Source organism: Salarias fasciatus, chromosome 5 (genome assembly GCF_902148845.1).
Source record: "Salarias fasciatus chromosome 5, fSalaFa1.1, whole genome shotgun sequence".
In the NCBI taxonomy this organism is placed as follows: domain Eukaryota; kingdom Metazoa; phylum Chordata; class Actinopteri; order Blenniiformes; family Blenniidae; genus Salarias; species Salarias fasciatus.
In genome coordinates, this window is record NC_043749.1 from 25,929,404 (window position 1) to 25,951,821 (window position 22,418).

At 44.1% G+C, this 22,418-nt stretch overlaps 1 protein-coding gene across 1 annotated transcript in view; it reads right to left on the reverse strand.

The window, feature by feature from the left end:
- The window catches only part of megf6b (multiple EGF-like-domains 6b), a 64,622-nt gene that overhangs the window by 11,156 nt on the left and 31,048 nt on the right, over positions 1 to 22,418 (reverse strand). The window contains exons 4-16 of the mRNA XM_030091135.1: positions 18,242 to 18,364; positions 10,874 to 10,996; positions 7,017 to 7,142; positions 6,316 to 6,438; positions 5,652 to 5,774; positions 5,421 to 5,558; positions 4,091 to 4,213; positions 3,798 to 3,920; positions 2,838 to 3,008; positions 2,072 to 2,203; positions 1,488 to 1,616; positions 1,215 to 1,343; positions 961 to 1,095 (exon numbers count right to left, since the gene is read on the reverse strand). Coding sequence (XP_029946995.1) covers positions 961 to 1,095; positions 1,215 to 1,343; positions 1,488 to 1,616; positions 2,072 to 2,203; positions 2,838 to 3,008; positions 3,798 to 3,920; positions 4,091 to 4,213; positions 5,421 to 5,558; positions 5,652 to 5,774; positions 6,316 to 6,438; positions 7,017 to 7,142; positions 10,874 to 10,996; positions 18,242 to 18,364 — 1,698 coding nt within the window. The remainder of the gene's footprint in view (positions 1 to 960; positions 1,096 to 1,214; positions 1,344 to 1,487; positions 1,617 to 2,071; positions 2,204 to 2,837; positions 3,009 to 3,797; positions 3,921 to 4,090; positions 4,214 to 5,420; positions 5,559 to 5,651; positions 5,775 to 6,315; positions 6,439 to 7,016; positions 7,143 to 10,873; positions 10,997 to 18,241; positions 18,365 to 22,418) is intronic.

Consider the following 22,418-nt stretch of genomic DNA (forward strand, 5'->3'; position numbering starts at 1 on the left):
GTGAGCAGCCAGGTGTGCAGCGAGGGGGCGGCCAGGGGTTGGATCTCTCCATTTTTCATTCTCCAGACAACTTTTCATGTCAATGTGGCAACTCCGAGAATGCCACCCAGGAGAAACCGCCTGCTGAAGAGCAGCGTTATCCTCCGAATGACACGACGGCGAGCGCCCCCTCTCTCCGCCACGGCTTGCTTTTCACTCTGCACGTTCGGCCAACTGAAACAGCAGAAATGTTCCAATGTGGTCGGACGTTGTTTCAGTTCTTTCAAAGGCATTTATGTGACATTTCCAGTCCACTGAATGGACAATTTCAGCAGATGTGAATGTCTGCATTATCCAGAAAATATTGGTTTACAGAGAATATTTGTGCCTCTTCACAGGCCGTCAGTTATACTCTGTGTTGGCCCTGGTCTGCTTATTGTGCCAGGAAACCTTTAAAAACCTGCTTAAGTTACCGTAGCTGTTCTGGCTCTTCTCTCCAGCGGAGAAAGCCTTTTGGGCTGGATCAGTGTTTGGTTTGGGTTTGCTGTGCCACTTCAACTACTGACTCCTCAGATCACACACAGATAAATGAGATTGCTTCACTTTAAATGAAGAATTGAAGTCAACCTCAGCAATTTCACTTGGTTATAAGAGATAAGAAAAGCAAACCTTTAAAAACTGCAGCAGCTCTTCAAGCTGAAAACCTCAAACTCTCCTTTCAGATAATGCCATGAGCGGAAACCTGCTCATTTTCACAATGATCTAATTGAAGTCACATCATGCATCCATCCCTAAAGTCACATTCAACTGGTTTTTTACTAATTGTTTAATTTTACACTTGTGATCTTTTTTCCTTCTCTTCTTCAGGAATCATCTGGATAGCATATTTGTGTAGGATGTTGAGAGGAGAGAGTAAAAGTTGCTAAAGTACATATACTCGAATGGCCCGATGACCTTATTCTTCCCACCTCTGACACTCACCTTCTTTGCAGGTGTTGCCTTGGTAACCAGGTTTACACACACAGGTGCCGTGGCGGCGGTGGCACTCCAGAGAGTGCTGCTGGTTGCACTGACACTCCTCAGAACAGCCGGGGCCGAACGTCCACTTGGGACACGCTAAAAGGAAAAAAATAAATAAATAAATAAATAAGGTTCTAAGTATAATACACAAGTTTCTGAGTTTGTCAGATTTGTTTCCTAAATGGTGAAGAAGCCGGTTGATCAGCGGGACTCACGCAAGTGACAGAAGCGTCCGTACAGTCCCGGGTCGCAGAGACAGGCGCCGTAGGTCCGGTGACAGCGGCCATTATTGGCACAGTTACACTTTTTGTTGCACAGCTTCCCGTAGAAGCCTTTCGGACAGCCTGGACGCCAACAAAGCCAGACAGCAAACTTCAGGAAAACAGCAGATTATCACGCAGCGCCTCAGTACAGGACGTCTTAAGTGGAAAAGACGTGGGGGCGGGGAAAAAAAGAAGTGTTTTCTGTAACGGAGCGAGGCGACTCACCATCCTGGCACAAGTCTCCGCTGACACCAGGAGGGCAGCGGCAGCTCCCAGCGACGGGATCACAGCTGGCACCGTTCTTACACTTACAAGGGAAGGAGCAGTTTTTACCAAAATATCCCTCAGGGCACGCTGTCAGACAGGAAAATTAAAGAAGACATTGCTGCGGAAATCTCCAAAGTCATTCAACAGTTTGAGGCTGATGTACGGATCTGCAAGATTCTCTAAAGAAGCTTTCATCTCCTATAATTTACCATAAATGTCTGATTTCTATGCATTCCTCAAAGTGGCTCCTTACTACAGCAGATGATGAAAGGAGATGCAAGAAGAAGAACCACAGAAAAACACCAGCAGCGTAAATAAATAACTAGATGTGAAAATCTTGAGGGCCTTCAACTCGTAATTGTATTTTTATAACTTAACATGTCCAACTTGTTACACATTCAATTCTTCATCAAGCTTTACAGGTTTTCCTCATTACATGTATCATAACAGGATTCGCCATATCTATTCTTTCATAGTACTGAATGTATTTTTGATCTTGGTGTGTGTTGTTGTGTGTTGCTGTGTGTTTTGTCCGTCCTCACTCTGGTTGCAGACGACACCTGTCCATCCGTCGGGGCAGTCACAGCCGTTTTTCCAGCTGTTACACCTGCCTCCGTTCGAACAGTCGTCACACGTCAAACTGCAGTCGCTGCCGAAAGTGTCGTCCAAACACACTGAAAATAAACGGAGGAAGAAACACGGACCTCTCACACGGATTCAAGGTGTTTATTGTCACATGCAGAGCAGGCAAAGTCAATCAAGTGTTTATTTTGTCTCGTCTACCAGCATCAAACAATACGTAAGAGGAAACCTGTGACTGACCACAGCCTTAAAAACAGTGAAAATCAGCCCTTGCAGGTTGAAAATCAGAAACTGTACTCTTACTGTGCATTTAAAGGGAGAGTAGTTCACTTAAAGAGCAACTCTGAGCATCTAAAAACTCCAGCCTCAGTCTGCCCGTGTTTTTGTCAACCTTCATTGAAGTCAAGTTGCACGTTACACAACTGGCTGTTCTGCGTTCGGGGGACACAAAACAGAACCCTTTGACTTTCTGCTTCAGACCCTGACCTGCTGCCAGGCCTCATAAGCCTCTGCATTCCTGCCCCAGACGCTGCTGAGGCTTCTTTTTTTTTTTTTACTATGTACAAACAGTCTGAATGCATGAAGCGAAGCCATTAACTCGCACCATGCAGTCCGCTCCAGCTCCCGCTCATTAAGTGTGTGTGACAGCGTGACGGCGGCCAGGTAATCGGATACAGCCTTCCTGTCGGTGATAATGACTCATTAACGGTTTGGGGGAGAACTCACCGAACTTCTCTGCCAGGGTGCTCTCGGCCCTCAGCTCGCCCTCGTCGTCTTCGTAGTCGTCGTAGCGCTCCAGCGGCTGGCTGTAGTCGTGCAGCAAGGTGAGCTGGGGCCGGACGAGAGGCAGCTCGATGGCGCCTCCGCTGGAGAGGGCTTCAACTGCGTCCTCAAGAGCTGGACAGGCGAAGCGTTAATGAACACAGGTGTGCGAGGTCTGAGTGGAGTTTGCATTTTCTCCCTGTGCATGCTTAAGATTTTCTCCCTATATTCCAGTTTTCTCCCACAGTCCAAAAACAGATACTTCAGGTTGATGAGTGATTCTAAATTGCCTGTTTGAGTGAAGATCAGTGTGTGTGACCCTGTGATTTACTGCTCCCTGAGCAGAGTGAGCCGGGATCGGCTTAAATACTCTGCATACCACGGAGAGGTCATCAGATCAGCCCATCACACAGAGAAGGTCACACACACTCACACCTATCTGCAATTTAAAGTCATCTTTTCACCTCAGATACATGGTTTTTATGGAGTGTTGGAGGAAACCGGATCCAAAACTCAACAAAGAAAATCACCAAACTTCTACTGTGAGGCGAGAAAGATCACCACTGTCACAACAGGCAGACCTGCAATCATCCCAGCATTAAAGAAAAATATCTATCCGCTTCTTGGATTTATGTCATCCAACAGCAGAATGACTGAAATGCTGCTAATGTGGAAAAGAAAAATGCTTCTTTCTCCATTTGTATCATTTTTTTAAACCAAAATAACACGATCATGTCATTAGCTAAGTAAACCTCTTCATTTTCATGTGGCCCGGCACATCTTTTCTTAACGACTTGGTATACAGGATGCTTTTCGGAGCTTTACAGCAACTTTTCCAGGTTTTCCGCCGCTCCAGGTGTGAGTCTCGGCCGCCCCCCCCCCCCCCCCCCCCCCCCCTCTCTCTCCTTGATTGCGGATACTCACGGATGCAGGATTGCCGGTCCTCGTCCAGACGGAAACCCCGACGGCAGAAACACTGGAAGGAACCGGCGCTGTTCTGGCATGTGTGATCACAACCGCCGTTAGCGGCCAGACACTCGTCTACATCTGAACAACACACACACACACACACAATCAGATACGGGAAGATTCACTAAAGCCGCCGAGCAGTTCAGCAAAAACAAAGACGACACTGTGTCTGTCAGGCTGGAAGCTCTCCCAAATTCAGAAAGGAATTTGTGAATGCCAGCCGTAACTCAGCTAATTGTTAAACACACCGTCACAGCTGCATCCATCAGGGCTGAGTCTGTATCCCGCTGAGCAGTAGCACTCGTAACCCCCGGGGTAGTTGGTGCAGTCCTGCTCGCAACAGGAGCTCTGCTCTCGGCACTCGTCAACATCTGCCAAACAAAACAAGCAGCGAGACGAAAATAACCACCCGGCTCTGCTTTCATTTTCCCTGCACACACAGGAAACCCCGCAATGATATCATGTGTGTTATGAACGCTTAATAACCAGTCAAAGGCTGAAGTTACAACAAAAAGGAAAGAAGCTCTAAAATTACACATTTTCTTCTGTCTGAAACTTCGCTGACCCCACTTTTCTAAATGTCATCCTCCACCTCTTTGACCATAAAAAAGCCTTTTGGCATCAGCATCTCTGCACAAGGACTGAGTGCACAAGATTAAAAAAAACAAACATTTTTATACAGTTTGGAGCCTGCAAAGTATCTTTTGAAATTTTTCCTGTCTGACTGAGGGATAATTGACACTGGTGAAGCAAAATGCAGCAACATGAGTTTATTTGCAGTTTTATTTTAATGGTCATTTAATGTGTTTCAACTTCATCTGAGTTAAACTACTGTAATCTAACGCAACAATCCTGCAATACATCATGAGTTTTATGTTCAGTTGGGAAAAATATTCATTAAACTGCATAATTGTTTTCATGATGTAGCTTTTGGATCAGTTCTTTCTAAAGCATTTAAAACTAAAAAAGTCACACTATTACCTTTATTATGGTGGGTTTTATTGAAAGAGCAGTTTTCTGTATAACCCAGCTACAAAAATACTGGAATGGTGTGGAAAACTAAGCAAAAGCAGGCTGCGATTTAAAAACAGTGAGACGTGGGGAATATATCAGAAGGGAAGCATTTTACTCTGTCAGAAATAATATTGATTTGATGGAAGCAGCAAAACAGTCGGAGGAGATATTTTCAAACAATACAGTTCACTGGCAACAGGTCAGAGACTGACCCGGGTATTCGAAGAGTGTTTTAGAGAAGGCAGAGTCTCTGAAGTAACATGTTCATTAAATCGGCATTGATAAACTGCTGAAGGAGGACGGAGGGATTCATCTCTCGATCCCACATTTCTTGCTTGCTACTTGGAAATTGTAATCATAATTCATACAGGTGACACAATCAGTGTTCTACATTCGATAAGATCTGAGTTTAGGAAGTTTTCAATCTATTCCAACATTTTTGAACTTGTGGTGGTTTGTGCTCTGAGTAAACACGTTTGCTCTGCACCCATCAGTGGAATGAAAGCCCTGCATGAACAGTGTGAAAACCTCATCACTGCTGAACGGGCCTTGACGGTGTCTTACCAACACACGTCCTGAGGTCGTCGTCCAGCCTGTAACCATGGTTACAGGTGCACACGGGCCCGTTGGTGGAATGCTGGCAGTGGTGCGAGCATCCGCCGTTGTTGTTCTCGCAGCTGTTCACGATCTCCATCTCGATTCCTTCAGGTAGAAATGAGAGCGGTACAGGTGTGAGTGAAAGGAGGCTTGCGCGTCGACGTGCGTTTGGTTTCTCTGCAGGCGTCGCACACTGACTGTAACACTGCTTCCCGTCGGATCCCAGCTCGTAGGCCGTGGTGCAGACGCAGGCGTACGAGCCCAGAGTGTTGTGGCAGTCGTGAGCGCAGTTGGCCTCTCCTGTCTCACACTCATCAATATCTGGGGGGATGTGCATTAAAAAAAAAGAAGAAATGCATGTGGTTTCACGTTGCGTTTATGGTCACCATATGTGCTTCTCACAAAAGAAATACCTTACTGTGTGAAGAAACAGTTTGTGTTATAACTTTGATCCTGTTGGCTGACGCAGACACTGACAACACTGGCTTGCAAAATGTTGCATCTTCTTTTCATTTAGAAATTCATCCTTTCTCCCCCCTCAGAAGCGATGCCTCATTTTTATCATTTGCCACTACTTGTTGTTAGAGCTTGATCTACAAAAACTTAAGATGACAGACGGATTTTAGACCAGGCGCCATTAAGAAAACCTTCGCCTGCTTTCGATTGTATCTTACAAAATTTGTCAGCATTAATTCACAAATAAAACCTCCATAAATTCTCCCGTTCTGGTTCTAATCTTCAGTTCTGACAGCTGACAGGATAAACGGACTTCAATATGACACTGCTACAATCAAGTGGAGCATTTCTTGACTTTCAATTCACTGTGAGCATTTCAAATTAATGCTACTCGATGAAACTTTACCTTCGCAGCTTTTCCCGTCGTCTGCCAGCACGTAGCCGACTTTACAGTCGCAGTGAGCTTTGCCACCGTCGGCGCGGCACTCGTGCATGCAGCCGCCGTTCTGATCCGCACACGGGTTCTGCACTGCAGCCCGAAAGAAACACAGCCAAAGCACAATGGAGCAGAAAACTGAGACTGCTATACATCTTATATGCATAGTGTGTGTATTTAGCTTGTAGAAACCTGTCTGGTGTCTGGGACAAAAAAAATGAGAGGAAGCTGTTTGCGGCCAAAGATCACAGAGCCGAAGCATTTGAAAGCTGGTAATTCAGAATATACATATATGTATAATCTCCCACTTTATGAGGAACACATTCAAGCACAGAACTGGGTTTGATTAAGAGAAGACGGACATCAAAACATTAATTTTTGGAAGCAGAAACACAGAGTGCTGCTGTGATTCATTCCAGTTTTATGTCTCACCCCATGAATGACAGTGATTCATTTTGCAGCCCAGACATCCTGGAAGATAATTACACTGGCAGCAGGGAATGTGTTTTTAATGTCATGATCAAATCATCACACTCACACCTTCATAATGTTCCAGAGTACTCTATTACTGGCACGCTCTCCTCCGTCACTCATCCGTTTGCTCCTCCTGTGTGTGTTGCAGTGTGTTGGGTGCTTAACTTACACCACAGTTTGGAAACACGGACACTCACGTTTGCAGTGCTTGCCGTCCTCGGCCAGTACGTAATCTGGCTTGCAGCGGCAGCGGAAATGAGCGGCGGACTGCTGCACACAATAGTGTTCACACCCTCCGTTGCTGATGGAGCACGAATGGACAGCTGGGAAATAAAAGAGAGGGTGGGGTTATCCACGAGCAATTTCTGGTTTTGTGGGGACAAATCTGTTTGAACTGTCGGTTTATGCTCGTAAAAGTCCCTTTTATAGAGAACTTTCTCAGATAGGCTGAATTGTTATGCACTTATGTGTGTGTCTGGGTGTGTGTGCGTGTGTGTGTGTGAGCCAACAATCACAGATGGACATAAATGGCAGGACGCCTGCGATGGCCGGCGCTGATGAGGCCGAGGGCAGCCAGAGCTGAACCGTGTGTATTTCCTCTCTCATGATTCTGGACTTCCTTAAAAAAAAAAAAAAAAAAAAACAACAGGTAGAGGCCCAACTGCCAGATGTTCTCCGAGACTGAGGGATTTTTTTTTCTCTCTCTCTCTTTAAGGACACGGAAAGTGTAGTCAAGATTCATCCATCTCAAGTAGATGTCAGGCCACAGCGCCGCTTCCAGCTCAAACATTATGCGGCTACACGCTGAGTGTGTGGGATGCATCTGACCTCTGCTGGCGCGTCGAGAGCTGGAGGAGACGAGCGGAGCGAAACTCCATTGATTTGAAGGAATCTGCTCCTTTTTTTTTTTTTTGTGTTTTCCACCCTAATATGACTCAGTGCTGATTGGTTTGTGTGCTCCTTGATTCCATATGCTGTCATTTTGTTCCTGATGCAAGGCACAGGACTGAAATGCAGACACCTTCATCAACCGGAACGGACGGTGAGGTTTCATTTGTGGATTTTCCTCAGACCACGGACACATTTCGCTGTCTGGCTGATTTAAGCAGACGGATATGCGGGATCACAGATAAGCTTCACCTGGGAGTCAGTCCACATGTGTGCTGTGCAATCAGTCATCTCCTCATGCAACAGCTGTCACACAAAAGCCTCTCAGGGACAGACGGGTCCCGGCTAAGGTAACTGCTCTGCAAGACAATGAGGGAAACTTGCTTTAATAAGCCAAGAGACACATAATGATTTCCACTCTACATGTCACACAGGACGTTCTGTATACATTCCTGACTGCAGACACCGGCGCCAAGTTTTAAACTCTCTTTTTAATGCCATTCCTGAGAACCTCTTGGCGTTTGAGGAGAACAATGTCCAGGTAGAATAAACACCGCGGGGGTTGAATGAGAGGATGCCACACAGCGGGAGACGATGAGGTTTATGTGAGTGCTACAGCACTCCAGCAAGATTTAATTGAGGGAAAATCTGAATTCTTGGTTACTCAGAGTCAACAGAACCATTGTTTTTTTTTTAATGTGTTATCAAAATAACAGCGCAACATAATTGACTTGTCTGTGCTCACTGGATAAATAGGTGGTGAACCGCGGAGCGTGAGTCACGGTACCTGATTGCATCCTTGTCATAACATCAGCTCATGAAATCCAAGTATTCTAACTCATCACAGCGCTAATTTTTTGGACTGAGATACAAACTTTACTTCAGTTCTAGACAAAACAGTCTCGCCACAGAGCTGCTGCAGTGGTGCTGTCGATTCAATCGCACGCACGCACGCACGCACGCACGCACGCACGCACACACACACACACACACACACACACACACATACACACACACACACGCACACTTTCACTGCAGAGTTTACACAGTTGTGTTGAAACTGCAGACTCAATCATTTTTCTCTGGACTTTAAATAGAACCGAGTAGTTTTTTGTTAAAAATGAGAAATGCAGTTTGATAGTAGATACTGAGAGGGAAGCTGAAGCAGAGCCGTAACATCAACCCCCCCCCGTAACATGCGATGGTGTTACCAAAAGGCACCACAAGCTACTTGTGTTATCAGGCCACACGAGGCTGTATGAACAAAAATCCTGGAGGACGTTAAATTGAGCTTGTGTGTGATTATTTTCTCATTCATTTGATCCTTTAATTACAGGCTGTGCGTAAAAAAGTTGCACAGCCTCACTTTGCGGTTTGCACACATCTTTTTCCTTTAGCTTCCTTTGGTCACATGATCACACATTGAACTGGCATTTCAGGAAGTAATTTAATGTTTTGAAATAAAAAAGAAAATGTAAGTAAGTCGTAGAAGTCTTGAAGCACGTTTTAAAACAAAGGAAATGCTGTCTTGAATATATTTTCAATTCTAGATGTGTGACAGGGAAGTAATGTGAAAAGCACTATTCTCACTGTAAATAATGTCGTACAGCCGGCGTGTTGACTGGATAATAATGGCAGAACGGCCTTTTATTTATTATCACTCTGCATCAAACAGATTGTGTTGTCTCTGAATCACAGAGTTGATTGTTTGAACTCAGTCTTATCATGAACTGTTCAGAGCCAGACTTTGAACCTTAAGATGATTTAGAGCTCTTTAAAACCACGGCTGTAATACTGTAATGCCGTGCTTTCTGCTCTTCCACAGAAGAACAAATCACAGCTGCGACGGATCCAGGATGCAGCTGCAAACGTGCACGAGAGGGCCAGACGGAGAGCAGAGCTTTCAAAGTCCCCGCATTGGCTAAACTGTCTTATTAGCTTAGCGCGTTTATGAACTTATAAATCTTTCGATGGTCTTAGCCCTACCTTTTTGCTGGAACTACTTCAGTTTGTGATCTTTTAGTCATCTCTAATAGTTCGAACAAAAACCCACAGTGAGGCATCCTTCATCCACTGCTCCCTGAATGAAAAGCTGAGAAAAGCTCAGAAAACGGAGATGTTTAGAAGAAAACTTCACACCCAGGTGTTTTTTTAATTTTATTTCTCTTTGTGTTTCCGCACAGATTTAAGCATTCGTCCGACTCAACCTTCATACCTTCACTGATATTTAGTCAAAAATATTACTGTATTTCTTCATTCATTTATCCTGTTTCATTTATTTCAGTGCCTGGTGACGTGACGTTGTTTTTATCGTGCAAAGCGCATCTTGCTACATCATTCATTGTGTGAAAACTGGTTGATTGATAATGAAGTGGTGGTGAAATGTGCCACCTAAGTTCAGTTTACTTACTATTTTTTGGAATAGAACATCAGTGACCTTAGAAATGTGCATGTGAGCAGAATATTCGATGAACAGAAAAATAAACATGTCTGCACTTTAATCTTTAATTACAGTAATGTCGCGCTGCAGCCAGAGTAAAAACGCTCTGTTGGAGTTGGAATCGATTCACTCACAAGAAAAAAAAAAAAAGCTTTAAAAACCAAGTTGCTCGAGTTGAACCCCATTTCAATTCCCTTCGAAGGGAAAAGCTGCATTAACTGTACCGAATGTGGTTTGAAGGCAATTCTTAGTCGAACCATCGTCCAATTGAGCTTTTTGGTCGGAATCAAGGCTGCCTGAAAAATCATGGATGTGGTCGACATGATTAAGTGCGTCTGTCAAAAGCCACATGTGGCCGTTCTTCAGCAAAATAATGACTAAAAAATAATAGTCACAGAGCAGAGCTAAAGACCTTCCAGTAGCTGAGCTCCTCTTGGAAACAGAGCTTCATTGTTTATGTGAGAACCGAAGAAGTGAGCTTCATTACAAAGCGCCTCTGGAGGCCGATTTATTCACCTTCTAATCGGCTCCAGTGAGGACCGAAACCTCAAATGATCTCCATCGACAAGCTGTATTCAGATTTGTTACTTGATAATGTGCTTTTAAGTTGTGTGCGTGATCTTCTCGTTGTTTTAGGACGTGTAGTCTGACTGAAAACCGTTCTGCTCTCTCTCTTTTTAGCCGGTGTGCAGAACATAATCGCTCCCTTGAACCGGCATTACTCACCGAGGCAGGTGCGGCCGTCCACGTGAAGACGAGAGCCCGGGTGGCATTCGCAGTAGTAGGATCCCCTGGTGTTAATGCATCTGTGCTGGCAGCCTCCGTTATGGACCTGGCATTCATCAATATCTGTAGGGAACGAAGGGAAGAAGAGGAAAAGAGAGAGAGAGAGAAACAGAAGAAAAATGAGTGTAATTTGGGCTAAATCCTCTCATTATGAGAGTAAAATTGCTTATAGAATCAAATCCAGAAGAGCTGCCAAGCTGGGGAGGAACTTAATGCAGGTTTTAGGATAAAGATGTACCCCAGGAAGAAGGGAGATGATGGATGAGAAGGGAAAGTATTCTACAAGTGTGCTGCAGCTCAAACAAACAAATCCCCCCATGTGGTAACAACTACCCAACATTTAAAACCAAATTTAAATTCCTGTGCTTCTTGTCAAAGTCCCCTGGGTGAGCAAACATATGGAAGCTTAAATCAGAGGATGCAAAACATACGCATTCCCGCCATCGCAGCCGAGTGTGTGAACCGTAAACAAATACGCGGAGCGAGTTGTTGATCCGAGAAAGTCGTGGTGAGAGAAACATGAGCGGCTCCACAGTGGGACCAGAGCTCTAATGAAACAAACCCACTTCTTATTTCCAGGGTCAAAGACTAATAAATTGTTTTGTGCGTTCCAGGGAAGACCCCCCTGAGAGATCTGAGCTGATTTATGGAGCCCGGCTCTGTTTGGACGTCTGCTCACGGCCCGTTTCGGGAAAATTAGGACATTAGGCAAACCTTCACAGCTCCTGGCGGGAGACAGGTCGCCCGCCAGCTTCAAGGTGGCTAAAGTGATCAGAGCGGGGTGAGTGGAGGAGCGGCCGACGGCAGGAAAAGTGATGTGACATGTTAGAAACGTGACGGGGGAATGTCTTCTGGCTGCTGCTGAACGGCTGTAAAAACATCTAGCACATCATAAAACGCTCCGACTCTGAGCCCAGTCAAAGGTCTGGATCAGAAATGTGTTGTTCATGTTCGAGAAACTTGTTCATCTGGGAAAAAAGTTCAAGAATTCACAGGAAATTCACTCAAAATTCAATTTACGAAAAAGACTTTTTTTAGAACAAAGAAAAAAAATCTAAGGGAAAAATATTACTTCTTTTTTTTCAAACCACAGTTTTATAACTGATTTTGGGTGGTGACAAATGAAAACCATAAAATAAACTTTAGTGCAAAATCCTAACAGAGACAGTCGACCGTATGTCAAATTTAAAGCCCGTAATGAGTCCGAGAACAGCTTTTATTTTGATTGTCTGTGGATCTCAACAGCCGCCAACCATTAAACCTGACAAACATGAGGAAATCCTGCATTTAAAAATAAATCCCGATGAGACAGAACATGAATGAGAGTCAAGAACCAAGAACAAGTTTTTGGTCGGATGCCAAATTGTGTAATGTCAGTATTACTGTCAAACTCCATTACGCTACTTTGGTGTTATTGTTTGGTAGGATCTGTAATTCTGCAATAGTGAAAACTGTTACTCTCCAAGTTTGGCACCACTGTTTGTATTATCATTTTACTCAATCTCTATTTACATGTGAAATAAATTCTGAACTGAAAATCTGCTTATTGATAAAACAATGACTAGTTTTGTATAATCACGTTTCAAAAAAGAACCAGGCATCCTGGTGACCCCCAGATTTTCCCTGCTGCTGCTGTAAAAGCTGGCTGGCGTCCCCAAAGAGGAGTCCATCCTACACCGCTGGAGCAGATAATTAAAATGATTTTCAAAAAAACACAATGTTATTTTTGTCTTAACTTTCTGTTTTGTCAGTGTCTCACTATAGACCACACATTATGACTCTGTTGCAAACAAGACACTGAAGAGTTCACAGTAAAGTGGGTTAATCAAACACTTATCACTGTACCCTCTTCCTGGGCCTCCAAAAAACTAATATACAGCCTCATTTATTGGGCTGGAAGAACATTTTTCACATATATAGGCTCCTTTACACAGTGCAGCGTTTCCTCTCTGTGCAGAGACGCATTGGTTTGGTTGATCTGGACATAAACAAAAACATTAAATCTCCCATGTCTATGAGGAAACTGCATGATCGGCCAATAAACCACTCAGGATGGCTGGATGTGCATGTCAACTTTGCTTCTCAACTTTCGCCAATATAACTGAAAATTTGATCATGTCACACCAGTGCTTTGCCAATCACTCATTTGTTTTCTTCAAACTGATTAATTTCTGAATTGGCGTTTGTTTCACCAGAGCAGAGTGAACCCCTCCATCCATCCACAGTTAACTGTGCTCAGAAGGAAAGAGTTGGACTTTAAATCCAGTGTCAGTCGTTTGAAAAGACTCGTCACATTCACACATACGGCATCATGTTGTCACAAAACGTTCTGCCGTCGAGATCGTACAGTAGCCAAGCGGGAAAACAAAAGCTCTCTGTGTAACATGAAAAAAAAAAGAAAAAAAGCCAAACAAATGCAAGTAATGAACGTTGAGCAACTGAAGTTCTCTTTCTGATCTCTTGTCAAAGTTGCTCAAAACACCTGACACATACATCCTGCTGAATGTGTTTACTGTACTGAAGCTCAATCAGAGCAGACAGCAGAACGCTCTGTAAAACCCCACAGCATCATGATTTGAGGGAAAGCCGAGCTTCTGAACTTTCCTCTACTTGCTCCCCCTGCAGTCAGATTCAGCTTCTCTTCATCCAGGAAAGCTGGCACGAGCCGTCCCTCCATTTTTCCATCCTTGCTGCATGCCGTACTTAATTTTGGTTTTTGGTGAAACGGGACCGGCAGAGCCGCTGCGGCACACAGTCCAGCCCGGTTTCCACATCCAGAACAAGAACCAGCCGGATCTGGAGCCAAACCTCAGCCGTCACTGGCTCTCACTCCGACCGTGTCGCTTCTCGATAGCGTGGTGTCGTCTTCACGGAAACCTTTCCTCTGACTTTATGAAAGGTGATTTGTCTGCTGTCTGAGGACGATAAATCTCAGAAGTCTTGACTTATCTCCAAACATGACATCAAAACAACAAAGCACATCAGATGAGTGACCAGCAGGCCGGTATCAGTAAGCAAGAAGCATGTTTCTTGTAGTGGATTACCCTCAGAGCAGAGCACTCGTGCCAAACATGAAAATATTCAGTTCTAATAATCCTGACATAATCCGTTCAGAGAGTATCTGGTATCTTGCCTTGTTTGAGTCAGCGTTACAAGACGTCTCTCATGATTAATGCCTCATATTTTCATGCGGTAATCTGTGTTGATAAAAGCGATCCTCCCCTGCTCTGATCTGAGAGCGAGTCACCCGGGCAGTGCCAGACAGCTCGGACAGCAGACACACTATCAGTGAGATGGATTAAACCACTCCTGCTACTGTCAACTCGCCGCTTATCGGCCGACTCCTCACCAAAAACCCGGCGCTCACAAAGAAAGACATCCAGTGAAAAATGGACACGTGCTTCTAAGCTGTCATTTTTCAACTGAATAACGTAGATATTCTGGTCTGGTAGCAGCGCCAGGGTTACTGCTGCTGCTTCTGGTGGCTGTAAAATCACCACTCACCTGCAGCCTGGTAGGCGAGGTTGTAGCTGTGGTATCCATGGTAACAGTGCGGCCTGTAGCAGATCCGTCTGTAGTAACTGTGCGGATAGTTCGCAGCAGATGCCAGACATGCCATCGCTTCAAAGACCACCAGCAACAAAAAGCCCTTTCCCGACGACAGAGCCATGCCTGGACGGCCACCAGACGCTCACGGCTCAAGAAGCAAAGCAGAGAAAGGAAAAAAACCTCACAACTATGTTCTTCGTCTGAACAAATGGCTGAATTTTCAGTGAAGAGTCCGGTCTGAAATAACTACTTCTTTCTCACTCTGCCTCCTGAATCCTCTGCCTGCCTCCCTCCATCTCCCGCTCTCTGGTTCTCCCTCCCATCTACCAGAACCAAACGTCCATTACATTACCGTTCCTCCTCCCCCTCCTCGTTTTCTCTCCCACTTGTCCCCACTTTCCCCCTCGGCTCTGACCTAAACCCTCTGTCCCCCGTCCAGCGCCGCTTCACCTACAAATAAATAACTCCGAAATTTAAAAGGCACTCATAATTGATTTCTCTTCCTCTGTGATTCCCTTTATACCACCGCAGGGCCACTGTTGTTCTTCAGTGTTTCTTTAAAGAACATTATGTGATAAAAATGGAGGATTTATGAGGTCACATAACTGAGGTGTTAAAGTACGTCTACAGACTAAAGGATGTTCTGTCAATATTTTTCTGTGGTTTCAGTATTAAAAAAAGAAGAAAAAAAAAAGACACCTGAGAAACGCCAATTTTGACTGGTGCCAGAAACGAGTTTTCTTAATCCAAACATCTGAGAAAGGAATGAGCCTTGCAGTGTAATGGTCTGTTCAGGAGCCGAACACTCTGCCCTCTCATCCGGAGCCAAAACACACATGAGAACACAGCGGCAGGGCCGCAATCGCACTTTATCGAACTTCCAACCGCACAACACATGTTCATGTTCAGCATCCCCGAGGAGGAACGGCCTCTGCAGGATTCAGGGACTGAAGAGTTTTACTTTTATGGCCTTTCTTCCCACTGACGCAGCGTCCGAGGCGCTGTAACACACACCTGTGCAGTCGCACCACAGGCATCTGAGAAGCGCTCCAGCTCAGAGCAGCAGAAACAGACACAAACCGTTTCTGTGACTCCGCATCCCAACATGTTCACACACTTGAGATGTGTATTTTATGTCTGATTTTGACAGATTTCAAACTCATGTGCTCAGTGATACGAGGCAGGTGTGCAGCTAGAGAGACCGGCAGTGGGCTCCGAGCCACGACTGTAAATTAAGCCGCATAAAGAAATATGGATGAAACAACAGAGACACCGAGACACAAAGCTGAGAACACAACTTTCCTAAAAAAAAAAAAGTCTTCACAGGAAGTGCCCTGCTCCCGGGGTTAACGAGAGCATCTAATACCTGTTGATCTTGATTAGTCACTATTAGGACAGGTGCCAGGCTTCACGCCAAGCTTCGCACTGGAAATGTTCGGAGCTGTAAAGTTCATTTGGCGTGACACGGCTAAAATGTTGACACTGGTGTGCGGGACTCAGCGTGACGGCTGTTAGTCTTGGCCGCCGCCACTTTGATTGATGCCATTTGTATCAGTGCCGCGCAGTTCTTACAAATAAATGAAGGAAAATAAAACGGGACCCAAACACGGGAGGTCTGCAGTCAGATTACTTTTATAAATTAAGAGTTTGTTTCTTTCTATGGGATGGCAACACCCTGCAGCATCATTTTCCATTGAAAAATAAACTTAAATAAAAAAAATAAACTGTGATCGGTCCAGCTCACAGGGATTATTTGTTCTTAACAGTTGTGGATGCTGTCTGGACTCCAGTGCCCGCCGAGCTCCAGGCCACCATGTAAATTCGAGGCAGACTGGTTTCCGCAGACGCAGCGACGCACACGGAGCCGAAACTTAAACATCTTTAACGCCGAACGCTTCCAAGCCGGCTTCTTTTACCTCTGTTAATACTTCTGCCAATTACAGACAATTAGGACATTAATGCTGCGGGTAGCTGCTTTCCTCCAGCGTCCTCCGGTGGCAAAGGGCAGACGGCTATGAAAGCCAGCTGTGACAACGTCCACATCGGCTTCCCTAATAACCGTGACCGGGATCAGATCTCTCGCTGGTTCCTCCTGTGGACAAGCGCCGCAGACTCTCTCCTTCAGGCTTGGCTGCTGCTCAGAGGAATCATTACTCTGATTAAACCGGGCCCTCGCAGAAACTTTCTAATCATAAGAACCAAACCATGATGCAGCACAAAAAAAAAAAAAAAAAAAAATTCTCATGGGAAAATGTTAAGAAGAAGCCTGAGATTTGTTGAACTTTGATAAAGCATTCTGGGGTTAACCAGTAGTGCACATTTACAGAAATCACCTGATACTCCCATTTTCCTTATCCACATTATGTTCTTCTGACGTTAATAGAGTGAAAAATCTGCTTTAACTGAGATGCAAATAAATTAGCAACAAAAGAAAAAGACTTAATAAGAAGAAAAATATTTCATTTTGTTTGTTGCTGTCTTTTTTTAACACTCAAGGTCAAAACGATGCTCAATAAAGAAAGAAAAAACTGAAGTACAGAGAAATGTTGGTAATCCTAAACAGATGAATCTCAAACTTCAGCATTTTGTTGGTTATTTTCCAAGGAATAACTACTTAATGGAGGTAACAGTGAGATATTGGCGTCGATCTGCCAGCAGCCTTTGAGCAAGCCTCAGGCGGTCTCTACTCAGCCCAGAAGGGGTCGAATTATGACATGCCATGAATGAATGGAAATGAGTGGATATTATGTTTTGAAGGTAGTGTATGCGTCTTTATCCATCTTGATCATGTTGAAAAATGGCCTCTCATTCACCACCATTAGACAACAAAAATGCAATCATGTCACCAATGCAGAGCAACAGTAGCTTCTTAAAGCCATGCGACACGTTTATTTACCGTATAAGATCTGCTCAGTATGGAGCAGAACTGAGTAGACGTTATGTTTTTCACTGAGAACTCTTAAAAATGAACCGTTTAACAGCAGTTCAGGAGCTAATCTCTTCTTGAAACTACAGATGGAACTAATTAACAAACAGACACAAAACCTCCTGAACAAAGGATGAGAACTTTTTCCATCCGTCCTCCATCCTTTGACTCTGACTCAGGTTGAAGAGTGAGTTGATTATAAGGTCAGTGGTCTGATCCCTGTTGTGCGTGTGTGTGTGTGTGTGTGTGTTTGCATGTGTGCGTGAGGCCACTGCAATGAAATCCCACTGTACGGACCATATCTGGTAAACAGTCTGATCTCGCAAATCTCTATTTTTAACATGCAGAGAATTCTAACTCTTAAGCTCTAAGTATTTCCGTCTGGAGCAGCAGAACCTTCAGGATTCTGCACTTGAAAAATATCTGATAGTCAAACAGCGCAGGAGCTGGAGGGGAAGGATGACAGCTGCTGAATGTAAAGTCGATTAATATTTATTAACAGTCATGCTCACGTTTCAGTTATGTCAATGTGACAGAGGTGACAGCTCTGCTTTACTTTATCACATTACGTTCTGTTTTATCTCCAGCTGTAGAACATTATTTTCGCAGAAAAAGGATCTATAAAGCAGCGGAGCGATATAATGCAAATTGAACTCCATTCTGTTCTATTTTCCATAACACATATTTTAGCTTTTGGTGTATTTTCTGATTTTTTTTTAACTTTTTATCTTTCATCCAAATCCTTATTATGTGGAAAAATGTAAAATTTAAAGCAGGAATCCTCACAAATAGAGAAACACAGAGACTAAGAGCTAACACGCCACTGAACCGACCTTGACATGTTTTTCCATCTTCGTTGAGTTTCTGACCCGTAGGACACCTGCAGTAGAAACTTCCGATGGTGTTGCAGCAGAGAGCCTCACAGCCTCCGTTGGTCTCCTCACATTCGTTCACATCTGGCGGGGGAAAATAAAGACAAGAGTTAATCTGACAGTCTTCACAGCCCAAGTTACAAAACGTCAGCAAAGCATTGTTAAAAGAAAAAAAAAAACAGTTTGGCAGAAGCAAGCGAAGATTTAAGGTGGCTTCATTTTCTTTCTCGTTTTAGTCAACGAAGATTTAAATGTCTTCCATAAATACATTCGGATCGACCTCTTGACAATGTGGAAAGCACTCAGGATCCTCAAACTTCATGAAAATTACTGTGGGAAACTGTCTGAGCTGTTTCCATCCATTAATTCCTTTCCTTTGTGCCAAATTCAAGAAGAATGAAAAAGGAAAATCGAAAATGGAGGAAAAACACCATCAAATTGAGTGGGAGTAAAGGAAATACCACTTGTCATCCTCATTGCCTTTAACCTAAAAAGCGTTTGTCGATCACGCCGAACTACCTGAACACGTTCGAAGTCACAGATTTCCTTTTTGTTTCCAGGAGCTGAACATGCTGCCAAACCTGTCGTCGACTGCACCCGATAAAATCTTCCCGTCCAGTTACCAAACTACACATAATGAGAGGGGTCAGACGCAGGTGCTGACAGTCCGGCCGCGTATAATCGGAGGTGCACCGATCGTGCAGGAGATACGAAGACTCTGAGTGACAGGAGTAATACGCTGCGGATTATTCTGTTTAACATCAGTTTCCTGCATTAACATCACATCTTGTCATCCTGGGACTTCGGCAGGAGAGATTAAGATCAAGGTGTAGTTTTATCCTTGATGACATTGGGGTATTTTATTTGCCTTGCCAGCAGGAGGAATATTGGACCGAAAACTGAAAAGCCACAGAGCAAATTAAAGGGGAACTCTCACTTGGCACAAGTCGGTTTGTAAACTTTCTCTCTTTTTAAAAAACACGCGAGTTACTGCACCGAGAGCAGAGGATGAAGACAAATAAAACTGCTCCAGAGAAACATTTTTTCCACCTCTTGTAAATTTCAGTACATCGCGACCAGCCAATTAAACAATTTCCCTCTCAGTTTACAACATCTGGAAATGTTCACACTGAAAACACTGCGCTCTTTCTATCGCAGAGTGCTTAAGAGCAGCCAAAAAAAACCTAAATAACATCCAGGACCCGGTGACATCCCGCCTCAAACATCATGAACACGCTTATGAAAGGAGCAGAATGCGATTTCTCATCAATTAATTAATTAATGACAGCGATCTGCAGCTGTCGGCCCGACCTGGGGAAACTTTCTAATTATGTATGTGGGCAAAGCGTCATTTAATGAGTCTGGGTCTGGGGTGAGAGACAGGGCCCGCATTTCAATCCACTTGTGAAACGAAGACCGCCGTGATGACAGATTTACTGAAATCATGACGGGAAAACAACCAGACGAAAGCAGGAGAAACAGCGCCGGTCACCGAGCAGAATGCAGCCCGCGGGACGCCCGGGGGAGACGGTGAGTGTGTGTGTGTGTGTGTGGGGAGCCGGAGCGTCTTCCTCCCCGAGGCCACACACCTGTGCGGCAGCTCGGAGCAGGGGGTCTGACCCCCGGGGTCACGGCCACGCTCGTCTTTCTCAGACGCTTTCTGCCCAATGAGGAAGGAGGAATGTCGAACCGCCACGGGTCAGGAGGAGAAAACACACAGCAGCAGGAAAACTGAGCGTCTCCGCTGGATCAATGCGGTGCCACGTATTTCGGATTTTCTCTTTTTTTCTGGATTAGAAAGGAATTTGTCTTTCCTTCCCGTAAGGTATCCAGTTTAATGAGTCCAAGATCATGTTTAGAGGGCAGAGGAAAAAAAAGTAAACAGTCTGAGTATTCGTCATGTATTTTTAAGATGTTTGTGCTGCATAAATATTGAAGAGTGCATTGTATGTTTTTATCCTGCGATAAAGAAAACACTGGAGCAAAATAAATAATTCCAAACCTTGACATAAAGCAAACATGACAGATACCAGCAACATCTCTGTGTTCTGAACCTGTTTATACTGATTTAAGTTAATTTAAAAAACAAAACAAACCCAGTCCCCGACCATGCAAATAATCCTCTCTGAACGGTAAACCCAGTGCCCCGTGTTGGGAGTCTGCAGGTTGAGGGTTTACACCCGAAGGGGGGGGGGGGGGGGGGACACAACACTGAGATTTCTCCTTTTTTCTCTTTATTCAGTTCGCTATACATCACGCTCCTCAGACTGAGTCTGTTGCGGCGATACCTGACATGGAACTTGCTGGTTTTTTGTTTTTTTTTTAAAGTTAAAAAAGCTTTTAAAGATCAGCTTCATCCTGTGAGCTTCCGATCGCCACATGACCTGAGCCGTCAGGGGTGTGTGAGTGTGTATGTTTCCCAAAAAAGAGATCAGAATTCTTAGGATGTTTAGAACAACAACAACAACAACAACAACAACAACAACAACAACAACAACAACAGCAACAACAACAACAGCATCCACAATGGGAATAAATGAAGAGAGAAAGATAAAATAAGTATCCATCCTGTCATATTCAGAACTGCAGAATCCACTACGACAGTTTCTGAAATGTTTAAAGGAATTTTTTTGGAGGTGGATATATTTCTCCTAAACCAAAGTGAGCTCCTGGTTCCAGTGGTCTAAGTTCCTTTGATGGCTCCTAGAACTTGGGGAAAGCTCTTGCGGTCCAAATGCAGCTCAGGATACACAAGCGTCCTCCTTCCAAACCAACACACAGGAATGTCTAAACTAGTGACGCGCGAGCACTTCTTTGGCTCGGTGATCAAATGTCCACCTCTTTTTTAGTCGTCAATGGAAAGATTAGTCAGTTAAACCAATCAGTGTTGTATTCATGTTACAAGGCCCTTAACCACAAGCTGAGGCGCATTCAGACAGCAGCGCCAGTCCCCACAGCAGTGCTCCAATACACGGCTTTTTTACAACGCCACAGTGGGATGTTGTTGTGTCCGCTAGCATAACAGTCTGTCAGTGCTCTCCTCTACGCATCTAGTAAATAAAAACAAGATGGCATGGAGGCTGTGCAAGAAAAGAAAAGGGTATTCACCTGCACAGAACGATGGATACTGACATTAGTGGTCAACTATGCTAGTTTGATACTGCTGACTGAGGCACAAGATCTGCTTCCAATTAACTGTGGAGAAAGTTAAGGTGAGTTAATGGAGGGTATCAGACCACTTTATCATTTTGAACTTTTGAATTTCTTCTGATTTGTTGGCAGGAAATTTCCAGAAACACCCACAGTCTCATCGTCCAGAAATTGGAGGATCACATCAATTTGTAAATCTAAAAACATGATCAGAAAGCATCAAAGCGTTTGTGTGTGTGTTTAAACAATATCTGCATATCCATGTAAGTATCATACATTTTTAAAAGAATATCCACAAATATCATTCAACAGTTCTGTCAGTTCTATTTTTCAAGTATTAAGAAGTGAGAGGAGGATTTTGCAATTCTTGCTAAGAGAAAAATACAAAATGACACAGTTGCTAATTGTGGGACCTTTTATTTACTTCTTGTGGGAGAAAGATGTCTTTGGGAGTGTACGAGTATAAACAGCAGACATTCAATTCAGAAACTGCATCGTTAAATAACCAATAAAATACATTTATTGGATCCCCAACTCCCAACCGTCTACCGACTTAAGCAGTAATAGGATTATTTACAGTTTATGTTAACAATCAAACACTCCTGCCTTGGTGATTCACCCATTTTGAAGACTGTTAGTGGTTTCATGTTTTATTGCTCTGTTGAAGGGTTCCTGCAGTGTTTAATAGTAGAAGAGGACTTCCTCGCCTCAAACCAAGACCACCTTCTGTTTCAATATTAGGAAAAGTCTGTGAAGCTACTTAATCACTGAGCACTTACTGTGTGGTTAAGTTAAGGTCTTCATAAATAAACAGAGGGATAACAAGACACCAGAGCTGTAACGATGTGAATGGCTGAGTGAGTACTGACGGTGTTTGTCAGGCTCTGTCACAGTATCGTGTGTTTCAAAGGTGGAGTTTCTGAGCATTGCTCTGTGAAGACAAAAATTCAACTCCGTCATCAGGACAGACAAACTGCGGTGAGATGTC